Raw genomic sequence first — 18,123 nt, 5'->3', positions numbered from 1 at the left:
ATTTGGAAAATAGGTTGAATTTAAAGGCCTCTAAACTTTTTTCTTGATGTAAATTTATGATTCTATGATACTAGAAGAATCAAAAATAAAAATGAGATCCCTGTCCTCAAACAATTTATATCTTATAGGATACAGTGTATAAGCCGATAATTAGCTACAAGATAATTTGAGGAAAATAGAGCAAAAAGCATGAGATAGCAACACAATGGATAGAATGTTGCTGGTCCTGAAATCAGGCAGACTCACCTTCCCAAATTCAAATTCAGCTTCAGACACTTACTAGCTGTGTGACTCTGGGCAAGGCACTTAACCCTATTTGCCTCAGTTTCCTCCTTTGTAAAATGAGCTGAAAAATGAAATGAGCAAACCATTCTAGGGTATTAGCCAAGAAAGTCCTAAATGGGGTCACAAAGATAGGATATGTCTGAAAAATGACTGAAAAACCACAACCATAAAAACTTCATATTTAATTACAATGAAAGAACATAGACGAGTATTTTCTATCCCAACAATCATTTCAATTGAATAAACATTTATTAAGCACCTACCATGTACCAAGCACTTGTCTTAAGTATATTTTCTACAATGTGTTACCTAGACTAGAAAAGAGCACTGAATTTGTATCCTTAAGGCTTGACTGTTCCTATTGTTCCACCCTTTACCACTGGTGATAACTTGGACAATTAATTCACCAAACCTTTTGGTCTTTAGTTTCCTCATCTGTAAAATGTGGAAATTGGATTAGATGGTTTCTTCTAGATCTAAATTCTGGAATTACTGACCTACCCTAATCAGTTTGTTACAAGATTCAATTATTGGAAAGCTGTTACAAACACTATTTTGCATCTCAGAGAAGTCCTTTTTTTCAATTTTTCTGGACACTGCAAGTAGCAAGTAATATTGTTACTGTTGGACTTTCTATTCTTCTCAAGCTATTTTGTATTTACCCCCATATTTTGTAAAGTCCTGTTTTGTTTTGTTTTTTTCTCTTTGCATAATCAGTGCCTGCCACATAGCAAGTACTTAATCAAAGCTTGCTAAATGACTTAAAGTGCTTTTCAAATTTGAAGCACTAGTCATATCAATGTCAGGTCGCTTATAATTATAAATGCAATCTATAGCTCAGTGGCTTCCATTTTTTTTTTTTGTCCATTTCAAGGCACTTTTTCCTTTTCCTTTCTCTCTTCTTTTTAACTACCTACATTTTCTTTAGTCAGCGTTCCTTACTTGCCTCCAGAACGTGCTCACTCTTCATTTCCCTTCAGAGGGAAAGATTCCCTTTAGTCCTCCCTTCATCTGTCTGTTCTTGACCCTGATCTCCACTCTGCATCCTGACCCACTATGATCTCAAGGATTCTCTGAAAGGTTATTGGGAAACAACCAGTAAAGGGTACAATGATAAAAGTGACCAAGGTGGGTAGACTTTTGAATGCATTCTCCCCCCTTCCAAGGAAGTGAATCATCCATAAACTGTTAATGCTTTTGGCATGACCAGGAAGAGAGAAAGGCTTGGAAACTCAGGATGTGACAAAACACGGAGGGTGAATCACGATGGTGTACATCCCAGCCCTCTTTTGGCCCCTGTATAGTAGTGGGGAGATGAAGGAGACACCCCACATAATCTTCTCCCCCAGAATGACTTAGCCATGCTGTGAATTATTCATTATGCTTTGAAAACTACTGTCTTTTCTGAGTCTGGATTTCACTTAATGGTTCTGATTCTTTTGGGATCCAGTCATTCTGTGTCCTGTCACTGAACTGTCATCCCGTGAGTTTCCATTGATCATGACAACAGGGACTGAGGTCTCAGTGTCTCTGGGTGGGGGTTAGTCATGGATGGGACTGGTCACCTTTTAGGATAGGAAATGAATGAATGAATGAATGAATGGACATTAAACTATTATTATGTGCCAAGTACTGGAGATATAAATAGAAAAGCATAATAATGAACCCAAATCTCTGTAACTTTGTGGTAGGTGAAAGACAAGGATATGGTGGCTGCTGCTCTCCCGGATAGTATACTTTTGAGGCCAAGAAGCAATTAGGAAGAATTATAGGTGGTAATGCAGGCAGCTAGGTGGCCCAGTGAATAGAGCACTGGTTTTAGAGCCAGGAGGACTCATCTCCCTGAGTTCAAATCCAGCCTCAGATACTTCCTAACTGTGTGATTCTGGGGAAGACTCTTAACTTCTCTGGGTCTATAAAGGGATAATCTCTGTGTCTCTTTCTAGCCCTAAGTCTATATTTTGGTGCCATTACAAATAGGTTGCTGCACCAGCCCTGAAGTCAGGAGGACCCGAGTTCAAATCTGACCTCAGATGCTTAACACTTCCTAGCTGTGTGACCCAGGACAAGTCACTTTTAACCCCAATTGCCTCAGGGGAAAAATGGCTTACTGCTATCTGTGTTGGTAGAGGGAATTTCCACACTAAACATATAGTCCTTAACATATTGATGTATCAGTCAGCCAAACATCCTGCTCAGGTGTTATCATTGGATTTCAAAATAGGGAACTGATAAATTTTAAATGTCTTTTTGCCTGTCCCTTCTCTTGTTGCCTATTTCTGATGCAACGGACATGTGGAAAGTCACTGAGCAATTCCCCCATTCTGGAATGCTCTCCCCTTCCCTGCTGACTTGCCTGCTTCCTTTAACTCCCAAATAAATTCCACCTTCTATAGGGAACCTTTCCCAAACTTAATTCTACACCCTTTCCTCCATTGATATTGATATATTCTCTCTCTCTCTCTCTCTCTCTCTCTCTCTCTCTCTCTCTCTCTCTCTCTCTCTCTCTCTCTCTCTCTCTCTCTTTCTCTGTCTCTCTCTTTCTCTCTGTGTCTCTTTCTCTGTCACTATTTCTCTCTTTACCTGTCTCCCTTGTTTCCTCCCTCCCTCTTTTCTTTCCTCCTCTTCTTCTTCCCCTCTCTTTCCTTTTCTCTGTCTTTCTTTCTCTCTGTGTCTTTCTGTCTCTGTTTCTCTTTTTCCCTATCTCCCTTGTTTCCTTCCTCCCTGCTCCTCTTCCTCCTCCTCTCTCTCCCTCTTTCTGCTTCTCTTTCTCTCCTCCCTTTCCTTCTCTCTCTCTCTCTCTCTCTCTCTCTCTCTCTCTCTCTCTCTCTCTCTCTCTCTCTCTTTCTTCATTTTCTCCATCTCTCTTTCTCTCCCCCACCTTTCTTTTTCTCTCATTCTAGGCTTGGAATCAGGAAGCCTTATGTTCCTGAGTTCAAATCTGGCCTTAGACACTCATTAGCTGTTTGATTCTGTGCAAATCACTTTACCCCGTTTCCCTCAGTTTTCTCATCTGGAAAAATATTTGGAGAAGAAAATGGCAAACCATTCTAGAATTTGTCAAAAAAAAAATGCTCCATTGGGGTCATGGAAGAGTCAAACATGACTGGACAACAACAAATATTATGTTTGTACACAATCGTTTACATATTTTCTCCTTGCTTTTATTGTAAGTTCCAGGGAATAGGAACATGTTTTTGCCTTTCTTTATATTCTCAGAACTCAGCACAGTGCTTGGTATATTGTACATGCCTAATAAATGCTGGTTGACTAAATGAGCTACAAACTCAATTTTGGGGAAGCTTTTAAACAATTTATCTGGATGATGGTCACATCTCTGCTGTGTGTGTGTGTGTGTGTGTGTGTGTGTGTGTGTATGTGTGTGTAAGTTGGAAATTTTAATAGGCTTTACCTCCTTTGAAGAAGGAAGATCCCAAATGTTGTTAGAGTCCTTTCTGCCCCTCTCCAGCTCCCTCTTTTGGGGGTCATCTTAATTCCCTTCCCAAGTTTATCCCACACTCTTATAATGCTGTATTCCCTGGCTGGCCTCCACACCACAGTAGGCAACAGTCTGGCTTCTCTCAAACTCATCTGTGTTGATCTGGGTTAATCTTCAGATGAAAAACCCTCATTCCCCAGAAAACCAAGGGAAGTGGTAGGGGTGGTTGTGGGTGAGAAACACTTCTGAGTCAGGCATACATATAGTTATGGGCCTGGGGTTGCCCACAGCAGCAGCAGCAATAGCAGCAGCAGCAGCAATAGCAGCAGCAGCAGCAGCAGCAGCAGCAGCAGCAACTTTAAGAAAGAACTCAAAGTTCTTATTGGTAGATTAGGACTCTCACAAAAAACCCTGGAAAAACCAACCAGCCTTGAGATGATGGCATCCTGCCAGAGACTGGATTCTTTCCAGTTGTCCCTTCTCCCTCTGCATCTCCCTTCAGGTGCTTGTGATTAGTAAATTTGGTATTGCACAGATGGGCACCCTGATAAAGCTTGCTTTTCAGAAGGAAGGATGCGTTAGGCACACAAGGCAGTGTGGTACAGTGGAGAGTACTGATTAAGGAGTCACAGGACCCAAATCCTCCATCACTGGTCTCCCTTGGTGGCCATTAAAGTTCCATCCAGACCTACAATTATGATTCCATGATCCCTTTTTTATCAGAATAATGCTTGAGTTTTTAAAAATATATATACCAAGAAGATGACATATATGTACATGTGATGATTTTAAAGCTAACCTTGACTTTCCCTGGTACCTTTATATTATTGTGAACCAGGAGTAGAAAACTTTCAGGCAAAGGGACTGACTTTTCATGGCTTCAAAACATTTCTTCAGGGACTCCCTCAACCTTTTCACAGTCAGAAAATTTTTGGAAATGTTAAAGCCATGATGATATTTAGCTTCTAAGGTCTTTATTTGGCATCTCAATTTAGGGGATTCTTGGATGCCTTCTCTTCCTCCATTGTGGAGCCGAATAAAATTATTATTATCCAGGCCATGGGCATAAATGCTAGGATTTAGGCTTTCTCAAGTATGTTCACCCAAAGATTGTTTTTTCTATTCTTGATATGAGGAAGTTGTTAATATTTTCTTTTCATTTTAAATTGTTATTTTTCAGATACCACCGCTACCATTTCTTTTGCATCTGTCCTTTTTACTCTGTACATATTACAGCCATGCTAATCCTCATGTGCTTTAGGTTTTACCTGTTTAATATCCTCAGCCTGGTCTTTAAAACCCTCAAGAACTCTGCTGTACTACAGGGCTTATTATATAAGCGTATGGCCACTGCTGTCTGTGGGTTCCTTACTGAGTATGGTTGTTTGCCCTGGGGAGGTGGGGTCCCTCGGTCTAGAATGCAGAACAGCGTCTCTGCAGAAAGGAAGTTCCTTTGGGGCTTAAGTGGGTGAAGCAGGAAGTCAGATAATCTGGGTTTTTATGCTGGCTCCATTCCTGACCAGCTTGGATGACCCTAGACAAGTCACTCTTTTTGTCTCATTTTCCCCATATGTGGAATGAGGTGGTTGAACTAGAAATCTCCAAAGTCCCTTCTGATTCTACATACTTAGCTGTAGGAGGAAAGGGGGACCCAATACGTTTCGCATTAGCAGTACAATCCATACAATCTTAAATTTGTCATTTTAATATAAAATTTGCTTTATGATGAATAATAATAAATCACAATAATAATAGCTAGAATTTTTACAATATTTTAAGTTTCGCAAAAGGCATATGTGTTATCTCATTTGATTTCATCTTCCCAACAGCCCTTTGAGGTAGGTGCTATTTTATTAATCTCCATTTTACACAAAAGAAAATACTTTCCCGGGGTCACACAACCTGGAAGTGTCTTTAGTCACATTTGAACTCAGATCTTCCACAATTTGACCCAGTACCCTAACTACTAAGCCATTTAGCTTCCTAGAAATTACTTAATTGTTGCTATTTTGCATGGGTGCAAGAAGGGAAGCATTCACACTGGGAATTCCCATCCCTATGAAAAATCAATTCTGAATCTTCTTTGTCCCTCCAAAGACCACATTTGGCAGGACCAAAAAGAATCTTATTTTTCTATAGCTCAGTGGCTTCATCTCCTGAGCAAACCAGAAAGCTGTTCGTTCTGCCTCCCACGTTCCCCATTGTCTATGGCTGAATGATGGGAAATTCTTTTATTAGGAGCACACAATACTATGAAGTCACAAGATGGATTTTCTCCTTAGGAGAAACATCTGCTGTCTCCTTTAAAGAATACCAGGCTTGTTGGCCCGGGTCTTAGTTAGAAACAAACAATGCTGACCCCCTAGGCATTCAGAATTAGGGAGCTAATTCTGTCCATGCTGTGAAATCTCAACACAAGAAGATTAAGAGATGGGATGGCTGCAGCTGGATTAAAAAAGGCTGCATTCAGCAGGCACTGGGCTTGACTATGGCTCCAGTATTTATTAGCTGTGTGACTATAGACTTTCTCTCTGTAGACCTCAGTTTCCTTATCTAGAAAATAGAGATAAGAATTCTTTCCTCTGGTACTCCTATATGCAATGTAAGATGATGTAAACTTCCACAATATCCAGAGATGTGAATTATTATTAACAACAATAATAATCATTATCTTTTTTTCCAGAAATGTGTGACTGAAGAGTGTTTCTTCTTTGAACGGCTAGAGTCCAACAATTACAACACTTATCGCTCAAGGAAATACTCCAATTGGTACGTGGCACTGAAACGCACAGGCCAATATAAGCTTGGATCCAAGACTGGACCGGGGCAGAAAGCCATCCTTTTCCTTCCCATGTCTGCTAAGAGCTGATTGCCATGGGACTCTCTGTTTCTTCTTCCAATCCAAAAGGAGGCAGAAGATGGAAAAAAAAAAAAAAGAAGATAGAAATATGGGCATGATGGTCCATTTGGGATGACTGACTAAACTGTAATCTTCACTTTACCCCGGGGTGAATTAACTTATTGTGTCACCTAAATGACTGATGTGTCCATTGTGACACTGTGGTGAGCCTTACTGGGAAGGAAGTACCCCTCTTTTCCTTATTCTGGCTGCCTCTGTAAAAGAAACTTTTGAAGATGTGCACATTTTAAAACGCATTTATCCTGAAAGAATTAATGTAGAAAGACAGGTCTAGCAATCACACTCAAAATCTATTATTCATTCATCTGACCCAATAACCTTTTTTTAAAATTATTAAAGGATGTCAATGTGAATTTTAATCCATTCTAGCTATATTTTCATAGAGCTCTGGCAACTCCTTGTGATAGAGTTTATAGAACAGCCCTCTGTGGACAGAGGGGAGCTCCCTCATAGAAAGGTCGATCTTCTCAAACCCTTCTCTGTGTCCATAGAGGAGCAAATTAGCGACCCTGCGGGTGATCGGAGTTGTGTCGTCTGCTTCCGCAAGGTCTGTGAGATTCATCCACTCACACTTCAGGCACTCGTGTGGACAGAAGCTAATGTGGAAGGAAAGTGGCTTCAGACGGCAGATGATGTACATATCAGACTTCCCAAATGCATTTGGGGCCCCATGTTGCTGCCGGATACTCAGGAGGGCTTTGAATTCTGACTTGATGCCAGTCTCTTCCCAAACTTCCCGAATAGCCGTGTCTCCTAGGGAGAAGAAGAAAATGTATAACAGCTCACACTGGTGGGAACACATCCTTAAGGAACTTTCTGAACTGAGGGACCATGATCTGTAATTGCTACCCAAAGACCATATTCTCATTGCCAACAAGGCAAAGTCTTCACACATCCCCTTTGGAGACATCCTGAAAGGACAAGACCTACAAATAACTTTTTTTCTCTTTAAAACTTTAATATTTTATTTTTCCCCAATTTCATGTAAAAACAATTTTCAACATTCATTTTTACAAATGAGTTCCAAATTCTCTCATTAAGAAGGTAAGCAATTTGATATAGATTATACATGTGTAATCACACAAAACATATTTCCATATTAGTCATGTTGTAAAAGAAAACATAGACCAAAATAAAAACCCCAAAAAAGTAAAGTAAAAAAAATATGCTTCAATCTATAATAAGATTCCATCAGTTCTTTCTCTGGGGATGGACAGCATTTTTCATGATAAGTCCTTCAGATGTCTTGGATCTACAAATGACTTTCACAGAAAAGGATTTCATAAGAAAAGATGGATTGTATAACTGGGATTCTTTTCTGAAGTGGCTGATCCAGTGAATCACGGAGGAGTCATCTCTGCAGGTCTGGAACTATTGAGTGGGGTCCTGACTATTAATTTTAATGCATGAGGATGAAACACCCACCCAAGCTTGGATCCATCTTGCACACTGAAGAAAAAAAAAGAACCAGTTTGTCCAGCTTTTATGAACACATTCCTGTCCTCATGGGACTTTAAAGCTGGAGAGGAATTTAGAAACATGGTCTTAGCCCACTATTTGACAGATAAGGAAACTGAGAAGCACAGGGAGGAAGGAACTTTTCCAAGGTTATGTATGTGAGCCAGGGCTAGAAGCAAAGTCTTCTGGCTTCTAGCTCAGTACTGTTTCTCCCCACCACAAAATGCTGCTGTTAAACTATTGAAGAACTATTCTTCCCTGATAGTCTGTTCTAACACCTGGGGGATGTCTCCATACTTGTTGGACAGGGAAGCCAATGTTTTTTCTGTCTTTGATTAATGGCAGCTCCTGCTTCCTTGTGCCTCATGTCCACCTCTTACCCCAGGTTCAAGATCCCAAGGAACCCAAATGGACTTGACTAAGACTTAAAGTCGCCATTTACTACTTAACTTGCTGTTCAAATTCCTTTTTAGATAACAGTGTAAGTAATGAGCACTTTTCAAGTACAACATTTTTTCCTAAAACGCTTTCTGGAGTAACTGAAAGTAAATATGGTGGACTTCATTATTAGAATAATAGCTTTAGTGCTAGAAAGAATCCCAGAGTTGGTCTAGTCCAATTCTGGATAATCAGAAATGAAGAAAAATTGAGGTTCTGAGAAACCAGTGATTTGCCCAGAGTCACACAGGTATACAACATCAGAACCAGAAGGTAATTATTTCACTCCTGAGTTTGAATTTCCCCTTGTCCTGCACATCCAATCTAGTAGTTAACTACCTTTTATATGCAAATATTTCTGGGCTAGGTTTGCCCACTTCTCTTGACTGTGACCACTCAAGGACCTTGGAAATCTCTTCTCAACATTAATCAATCCTGTCATAGGAACCTAAGAACTAATGTTGGGAAGGGCTTAGGAGTTTTGCTTCTCTTGGGCCTCATTTTACTTATGAGGAAAAAGGGGATCAGAAGGGAAATGAATATAACAGCTAGTTTGTGGCAGAATCCCCTCATCATCATCCCCTTTCTTGATTCTCATTGGCTAAAGGCATCTGGTTTCCTTTAAAATACTTTTTCAACTGCTTCCACTGTTGCTGGCTGTCAAGCAATAAGGTTATTGGAAGGCAGGCATGGAAGGGAGTGGAAGAAAATGTCTCACTTCCCAGCATCTCCCCATGGGCTCTTCCTGGAAACTATCTTTCCAGCTCCCTGCCTTCCTTATTATTGGTCTCTTGTTTCAGCATTACTGGCAGGGGGAAAATTTAAGGGAGTCAAGAGGATGTGGAATTTAGTTCCCATTTATTAAATGTACCTGTAAGTTCCTCTTCATTAACTGCTATAATTGAGAGTTAACCATAGGCCAGACATAATTAGATATTACATTCATAAAACTGAGGGGAAAAAAACCCAGAATGTAATTGGGAAAACTAAGTTCATTTTTTAATGAGCAAAATGGCTGAATTTTCTTTCCTCATCATTCAAGTACATTTAGTTTGATCTGGCTTCTTGTGGAGTTTTTATTACTTAAACAAATTGAGATTTTTTTTAAGCAAAACTCTCTTAAAAGTATTTTAAAGGTATAGAATCCAGTGTCTTAATTGGCCTTTAATATTCCTTCACAGAGAAATTGGCATTGAGTGTATAGCCTTGGTATTATATAACCTGAAAGGTGAGAACTCCCAGGTCTTTGATTGTCTAAACAACCAACATTCCAGATGATCAAGAGTCAGTTCTTTAACCAAAGTGATAGCAACTGGGAAAATAAAGAAAATCAAGTGTTTGGATATCTACGTGTGCATGGCTAATGCCTAAAGTGTGGAACTCATCTGGGATAACGAAAGGACGAAATGACCTCCATTGGGAAGAAACTTCTCCCACAATTAATGTCACTACAAATTTCAGTTTTGCTTCAAAGTACATTCTGTGATTTTCCTGTTCTGCTGTTGTTTGTATCACTTTAATGTACTGTAAGTTAACCAGAAAGAACAGGTTGTGAGTCTGAAGAGCAAATGGAAACCTGTTTCCTACCATTATTATTATATGGTTGTTGTTCTTTTGTGTATGTAAGGTGAAATTATCTAACTATGTAATGCCCTCTACAGGACAATGCTAAAATGATGATGACTGCTGTTTGTGTTTTGTGATGTGTATTTTAAAATGATGGGAAAAGAGATTGGTAGAATATTTGTTTGTCTGGGATGAGAGCAGCGAGGGGGTCCATTTGTTTTATGTGTACTGATATTCTTGTCCCATCTGTCCTGGATGTTGCCTCATAAATCCAGAGGCCTCCGAGACAACAAAATCCTTAGGGTTACTTTTTCTTGGCATTTCTCATCCTTAGCTCATTAGAATTCCATTTGATTTCCAGATTATTACTATATTTCAGAACAATATATAGAGATAGGGGTTTGACCTGTAATTTTATAGATACAGAGAATTCAACTCCCTCTACCAATCAATGAAGATCTTTCTAATTTTGTCTTAAACTGTAGTTGCCTGGAGTCTTGGGAAGAAAGTGACCTGTCCATGGTCTCATGACATCTCTCCATCCACAAAATCATGTTTCCTTTTTTAATGTTCTAACCTTTTTCATCTATTTATCTGGTGGCCTAAAGGAATGAAATGTCTTCTTGCAATAAAATTTCCCCCCAGGTTTTTTATTTTAAATGCAGAAACTTTTTTTTTAAACTGAAATGTTCCTAAAACATATTTTTCTGATGTTTTCCTAAAATAATTCTAAGTCTAAGTTATCTTGTTCCCCTATTTTGAATGGCTCAGAGTCATCTTCTTTCCCATCAGTGCTGGTCCTAAGAGTTAAATAGGGCTGTGTTGTCTGACTTTATGACCCAAGGATGGACTCTCAATTAGAAAGTCAAGTGCGATGGCCTTATGAGAATTTTTTATTTCTGAGACATTTTTTTCCTTTACTCTAGATTAGGAGTTCTTAACCTGAGATTCATAGACCCCCTGGAGGATATGTAAATAGATTTCAAGGGTCTGATAACTCGAATCCTATGTATTTTGTTGTATGCAGTATTCAGAGAAAGGAACCAAAGGCTTCACCAGACTACCTAACATGTCCATGGCACAAATAAGGTTACAAGCTTCTATTCTAAAACCTTAAGCTCAGATGCCTATTTTCTGGAGGGCTGTTCTCTGGCACAATGATCTATCTATGGCCAGCTCTTAATTATCTGGGCTAATAGGAGGACTCAGGACTATTGAAAATGCAAAAATCACTCTTGCTTTTGTACTTCTCTTTGGATAATAATGAATCATATTCTAGGCATTCACAATATTCCAGATGAAATAATAAATAAGACTGTTATATATCGATAGGAGAAGCTTGAAAGCTATTCATAATTCAATTCAATTCAATTCAAAGAATCATAGAAATTAAAGAGACTTTTTGACCTCATTTTGCAGATAAAAAAACTGAGGGATAAAGGGACTTTCCTGCACACAGGTGACCTGCTACAGAGAGACAGAAAGTAGAGGATGCATTTGAGGCCTTCTACCTAGAATTATACACCAGATTCACCCTGAATGACCCAAAGAAAGGGGTCTCAAGCAGAGGTGACCTTTTGATGGGCCTTGTTCATACATTTCTTAGGGCTGACTTGGGGCCAACTAAGTGTGTTGGTGGCAAAAATCATCCTCTCTAAGCCTGTTGCAGGGTTGGTATCTCTGTTATATTAATAAAGAGTTTTAAGAACTGAAACCCAAAATTGCCTTGTAAACCCTCCTGCTTGTGAGCTGGATGAGTCAAGCTGGGTGACATGTTGTTTTTGGAGCAGTAATAAAGAAGGAAGCAGTTTTTCAAATGAAATTAATTTTAGGAACTTTTATAAATTGAGGTTGGAATTTTTTGGCTTGAGAGAAATAATAACCAATGGATCCCTACAATTTTCTACCAATGTATTCTAATTAGGATCTTAGCTCCAGGTCTGACCTAGAAAGTGGCCCTGGTCTTGAAGAGTGGACATTTCTATGCAGCTATCTCTTTCATCAGGATTCCACTGTCATTGCTCTGGATGTTATTGGAATGAGGGATGCTTTGCATGGAGCCTGGCACACAATGGGAGCTGGGCAACTACTGGCTCAGTTGGACTAATTTGCCCATCTTTGATTTCTGAGGGGAGAGTTGTGTTTTCTCACAGATAGCCTACATGCCAAATCTTTCTGATGGCTTTATCTCTATTTCCTGACTACCTCTCAAGCTCTTCAGGATTCTTTTAAAGTCTGCTTTTGGGTGGGGAGATCTGAACCATAATAAGTGAAAAAATACTAATAAATTAATATACTCCAAATGGACCATGGATTAGGCAAAATGATTAAATGTAATATCCTAAGATCTTAAATCCAGAGCAAGAAGGAATATTAGGGATCATTGAATCCAAGTCTCCCATTTTGCAGATGAGGAAAGTGAGGTAGTTAGAAAAATTAAGATTTACCTTGAGTCATAATAGCTAGTTAGTGTCTGAAATTTGAATCTAACTCCTTCTTACTGTAAGTCTAAGGTCTAATTCACTAAACTACAGCCTTAACTCTAAGGGCAGGAACTATTTTTGTTTTTTGCTGTTATATACCCAGAGAATTGGGCACAGAACTTGGCACATTGTAGGAACTTAACAGTGGTTACTGAATTCCACAGAATTTGCTTTTCCTTTTACCTCTAATCCAGACCTAACTTCTCCATCATCTTAACCAGTTTGCAACAAACTGAAATTTCCAAATCATTTTTACTAGCTAAGCAAACCGGATGGTTTCTGCTTGGATTTCCTTACCTCATTCTAGGCCATTAAAAACAGAACAAGACATACCAATATCTTCTCCAGGTTCTGACAAACCTCCTGGAAACTTCCATGTATTTTTCATCTGAATTTTTAAACCAGAAAACAAAACATAAAAATTAATATACTATACTTTTCATGAAAGCAATGGACCAAAAAATACATAAAATTCAAATCCATCATCCATTGGTTAAGATACCTGGGGGTGCTTGGTCCTTTGAAATTTTCAACTTTTTGACTTTTTTTTTGATCCTTTTAAAAATAGAAATAGATATTTTTGAGATGGGGTCTTTGTATCTTAAATAGTCTAAAATTGCAGCAGCCAATTCTACCATGCCACCTCTTCTTGCCTTTCCTCAGACAGCCCAGAGACCCTGGACTTAGTATAGAAGCCAATCTGCTTTCCCCCTTCTGTAGCTCAGAATTTCTAAGCTCAAGCAATCCACCAGCTTCATTCACCCCAATAGCAGGGATCCTAGGCTACTTTTGTTAATGTGATAAAAATTCTGGTATGACTGAAACCATGGAAAGAAACATCTACTGAATGTTTGCAGTGATAGTTATGTATATATATCAAGATTGCTGCTAGTTGACTAGTTAAAGAAACAAGGAAATCTTGAGGCTGCTATAACTAAGTAGTTTATATAATGTTAGATGTAATAATCATCAATGTATGCGACTTTTAAATGCCCCCTTAAAATACTCTTATCATATATTCACTAAAAATGCTGATAATATGATGATTACTGTCCTATACTTTAAGTGATTTTATGTACAAGCATATTTGCTTCTTGTGGGTGGCACAAATAAAACATTTATTATTTTATGTTTGTCATATTGTCTGTGATTTCTTCCTTGCTTTTTTTTTAGGGGGGGGGAGTAAATGAAAGGGGACAAAGTGAAGGAAGGAGAAATGACGAAGATTGGAAGAGAGTAAAAAATAGTGACCAGGATATTAAATCTGGAATCAGAGGAACCTGATTTAAATTTTGGGTCTCTTAATTACTGAGTCAACAGCCAAAGTACTGTCAGAATATGTGGCACTTACTAGAAGAAATAAACAGAAATGAGGATTCTGTATTCTGGCCTTGTCAGGCGCTACTTGGGGTTTTATGCTTAGTCCTGGGTACCAAAGTTTAAGAGGGAGATAGTTCTGAAGGACTTATGATTTTAAAAAATCCCACTATCCCCTGACAGAAAAGAACTTATGGAGTTTGAATGCAAATTGAAACAATTTAAATAAGTTTTTGGGGGTCATTGCTAATATGTTTTACATAACTTCATATATATATAATCTACATCAAATTGCTTGCCTTTTCAGGGAGGTGGGGAAGAGAGAGAGGGAAGGAGAGAATTATGAACTCAAAATTTTTATTAGTATTTTATTTTTCCAAATACATGTAAAGATAATTTCTAACATTAATTTTTATAAAACTTTAGTGTTCCAAATTCCATTCCTTACCTCTTCCTCTCCAAGACAGCAAGCAATCTGATATAGGTTAAATATATGCAATCCTTTTAAACATATTTCCATATTTGTCATGTTGGGCAAGAAAAATTTGCTCAAAGGGGGGAAATACAAACAAACAAACAACAACAACTACAAGATGAAAATGCTATGCTATGATCTACATTCAATCTCCACAGTTCTCTCTGGATATGGATGGTATTTTCCATCCCAAATCTATTGGAATTGCCTTGATTAATCTCATTGTTAAGAAGAGCCAAGTTCATCACAGTTGAAAAAATCACACAATCTTGTTACTGGGTATAATGTTCTCCTGTTTCTGCAGCAGTCCATGTAAGTCTTTCCAAATTTTTCTGCTCATCCTTTCTTATAGAACAATAATATTCTATTAACTTCATATACCATAATTTATTCTGTTATTCCCCAACTGATGGGCATCCACACAATTTCCAATTCCTTGCCACTACAAAAAAAAAAAAAAAGAAAAGCTGCTACAAACATTTTTACACATGTGGGTCCTTTTCACTTTTTTATTATCTCTTTGGGATACAGACCTAGTAGTGAGACTGCTGAATCAAAGAGTATGCACAAAGGGGATAACCCTTAGGGTATAGAGGAACTCAAAATTAAAAAAAAAAAAAAAAAAAAAAAAAAAGAATTTAAATTTTTTTACATTTAATTGAAAAAAATAAAACATGGCAAAAATCTATGACAGTAAAAAATGACAGTTAAAAAAAAAAGGATATGGATGAGCTGGACAGTACCCAGAGATGGCAGACGGATAATATGAAGGGTCTTGTATCCTTAACATAAGCAGATCTAGTAAAGGAATTGGCAATGGGGAAGAAAAGTCTTGAGGGAGAGGGAGATGGCTGGCTTCAAGCATTTGAAGGATTATCTTGGAAAGAGGGGTTAGCTCTACAGCAGAAGCAGTGAGTGACCAGAGAAGCAGGTCTAGAGTCTGTGTGGAATGGTAATGGGATCATACAAACTGGCCTGTCATTGCTCCTAAATTAGGTGATACCTAAAAGTTTCATTTGATCTGGGTTTCTAACCCTAATTTGGTCCATGGTCTCACTAGTGCTTGTGTATCCTTTGTGGTCAAGTAAAGCCTTTTTTTTTTTTTTTTTTTTTTTTTTTTTTTTTTTTTTTCTGCACCAATCTGTAACTTTGTGGTTTCTTTTTAATATGTTCTGAACCAGAAAGTTTGGCTCATTGACCTAAGGCATTCTATCTGGAGATCTGGCTCTGAATTCCAAATCTGCCACTTACTAACTATATATCTTAGACAGGGCACTTTATAACTGTGCCTAATCTATATAATGAGGGAATTGCATATCATAGGATCTTTATATTTTTATTTGAGGTTTTGAGGAAGGGATGATGAGAAGGAGATCTGGAACCAAATTTTTTTTCCTTCCATCCTTTCATGCTTCCCTGAACCACTATTGGAGGGAAGTAAAGGATAACAGAGAGTATATTCTCTTCATGACTGTTGTGGATCAGAACACCTGTATAATCCTCATTAATAAGCCAAACTTACAGACTTTTAACGAATATGTTCTATAGCTAACTTATTCATTTGAAGAGTTCTGAAAGAATGTGCAATTTTTTCCAACTATGTTGGGCTGGTGAGGTCATGACATTACTCCTACACAATTGAGCGTTGAATGAAGCTGAAGAAAATCACGAAACCAAGCTGAATGGGTCTACTACACAATTATGCTTCATAATCTCAGGCCCTCAATGCAGCAAAACAATCCTTTTGGATTTTCTAGCCAACTCATAAAGTTGTTTTTCAAATGTTATCATTCCTTCTCAAAGCTCCCAATCCCCTTCCCTCTACCTTCTCAGACTGCCTTATATTTCACTCAAAAAAATTACTGGAACATCCCTCATCTCCATCACTCATATGTTTTCTACTACTATTTCCTCCACCTTTTCTCCTCACTTGAAGAACTAAATCTTCTTGTCAAGGTAAACCCTTTTACATGCACAAATGATCCGATTCTAACTAATTTTCTTGAACATTGCTCCCTCTATTATCCCCATTCTCTCACTTATCTTCAGTTTCTTCCTATGTCTTGTCCTTCCTCAAAAATCCTTTCTTGACCCATCCATCCCCCATAGCTATCATTGCATATCTCTCCTGCCTTTTGTGGCTAACCATCTCAAGAAACCGGCCATCACAATCAGTACGTCCACTTCCTTTCTTCCCCTCTCTTCTCTTGGCAGTCTGACTTCCAATTTCCTCATTCCACCAAAACTGTACTCCCCAAAGTTACAAATCTTATTTGCCGTTTCTAACAAATCTTTTCTCAATCCTCATCCTTCCTGCATTCTGACACTGTTGATCATCCTCCTCTCCTGGATAATCTTTTCTCTTTAGTTCCTTGGACACTACCCTATCTGGGATTCCTCCTACCTCTCTGACCACTCCTTTTTGCTCACCTTTGCAGTCTTTTCATTTTGGGCCCGACTTGGTAACTGTGGGTGTCTCCCAAGGCTCTCTCCTGGGCCCTCTTCTCTTCTCCCTTTTTCCTGTTTTGTCCACTCAGCTCTTGTGGATACAATTATCATTTCTTTGGAGGTAGTTCTCAACCTGTTTATCTAACACTAAATGTTCTCCTGATCTTCAGTCTCACACATCTATCTGGACATTCTGAATTGAAAAAGTAATTTGGAATTATACACAGAGTATGTCCTTGGACCCAACTAAGCCAATGCCAGCCCCACAATGAAAAGAGATCAAAGAAAGAGGAAGGGATCTTTTGTGCACAAAAATATTTGTAGCATTCTTTTATGATGGCAAATCTCCCCAAATCTGGAAACTAAAGAGATTCCCATCAACTGAGGAAAGACCTAATAAGTGTGGGATGTGAATATGATGGTACATACTGCTGTGATATAAGAAATAAAGAAAGAAATTATTTCAAAGAGGCATAGGAAGATTTGTATGAAATGATAGAATGAAGTGAGCAGATTCAGAACAATTCATGCTATAACATCAGTATTTTGACATAGAGCAATTCTGAGGATTTGATTAACTGATGAATTAATTCTGAACAGAACCAGAAGCACAATTTATATAATAACAACACTATAAAACACACAACTCTGAAAGCTACAAGAACTATAAGTAATACAATGATTTCAGAGGACCAATAATATGCCATTTGTGACAGTGGGTGATAGATTCAGAGGGCAGAATGAGACATATTTTTATGTATAACCATTGAGGGAATGTATTTTGTTGACTAGGCATATATATTACAAGCCATTTTTTCTTTTTTTCTTTTTTCAATGGTATGGAGTTTCTCTTAATTAAAATAAAAAGATAGATGGGAGGCAGGGGAAAGTTATGGATATAAAATGCTTTTTCAGATAAGATTATTCTATTATTAATTTTACTTAACTGCTTTAATTTGTTTTGAGACCTCTCATGAAATGGAAGTAATCTATAAAGGTTTATAATATAAAAATAAAACATCAATAAACTTTAAAAATTAAAATAAGCACGTCTAAAATTAAACTTATTCTATTTCTCCCTAAACCTTTATTTCTGCTTAACTTCCCTATTACTTTGGAGGATATTTCCATCTTCCCAAGCACCTAGGCTCTCAATCTAGGTTTCAACCTTACTCTCATTCTCTGCTCCTTTCTCCCCGAATATCTAATCAGCTTCCATTCTATCTTCATAACACTCCTCCTTTGACATTGCTATAAAGTAGGCCCTCATAACCTCATTCTTGGACTAGGGAAG

At 38.1% G+C, this 18,123-nt stretch overlaps 2 protein-coding genes across 2 annotated transcripts in view; one reads left to right on the top strand and one right to left on the bottom strand.

The window, feature by feature from the left end:
- FGF2 (fibroblast growth factor 2) overlaps positions 1–13,716 on the top strand; it is a 67,817-nt gene extending 54,101 nt beyond the window's left edge. The window contains exon 3 of the mRNA XM_074273702.1: positions 6,408–13,716. Within this exon, the coding sequence (XP_074129803.1) occupies positions 6,408–6,593 (186 nt within the window). The 3' untranslated portion in view covers positions 6,594–13,716. The remainder of the gene's footprint in view (positions 1–6,407) is intronic.
- Positions 5,409–18,123, bottom strand: part of NUDT6 (nudix hydrolase 6) — a 36,076-nt gene continuing 23,361 nt past the window's right edge. The window contains exons 4-5 of the mRNA XM_074273701.1: positions 12,923–12,977; positions 5,409–7,397 (exon numbers count right to left, since the gene is read on the bottom strand). Coding sequence (XP_074129802.1) covers positions 7,000–7,397; positions 12,923–12,977 — 453 coding nt within the window. The 3' untranslated portion in view covers positions 5,409–6,999. The remainder of the gene's footprint in view (positions 7,398–12,922; positions 12,978–18,123) is intronic.

The sequence above is a fragment of the Sminthopsis crassicaudata genome, chromosome 6 (assembly GCF_048593235.1).
Source record: "Sminthopsis crassicaudata isolate SCR6 chromosome 6, ASM4859323v1, whole genome shotgun sequence".
Lineage (NCBI taxonomy): Eukaryota > Metazoa > Chordata > Mammalia > Dasyuromorphia > Dasyuridae > Sminthopsis > Sminthopsis crassicaudata.
The sequence above is the reverse complement of the archived record's forward strand: the minus strand, read 5'-3'. Positions and strand labels throughout refer to the sequence as shown.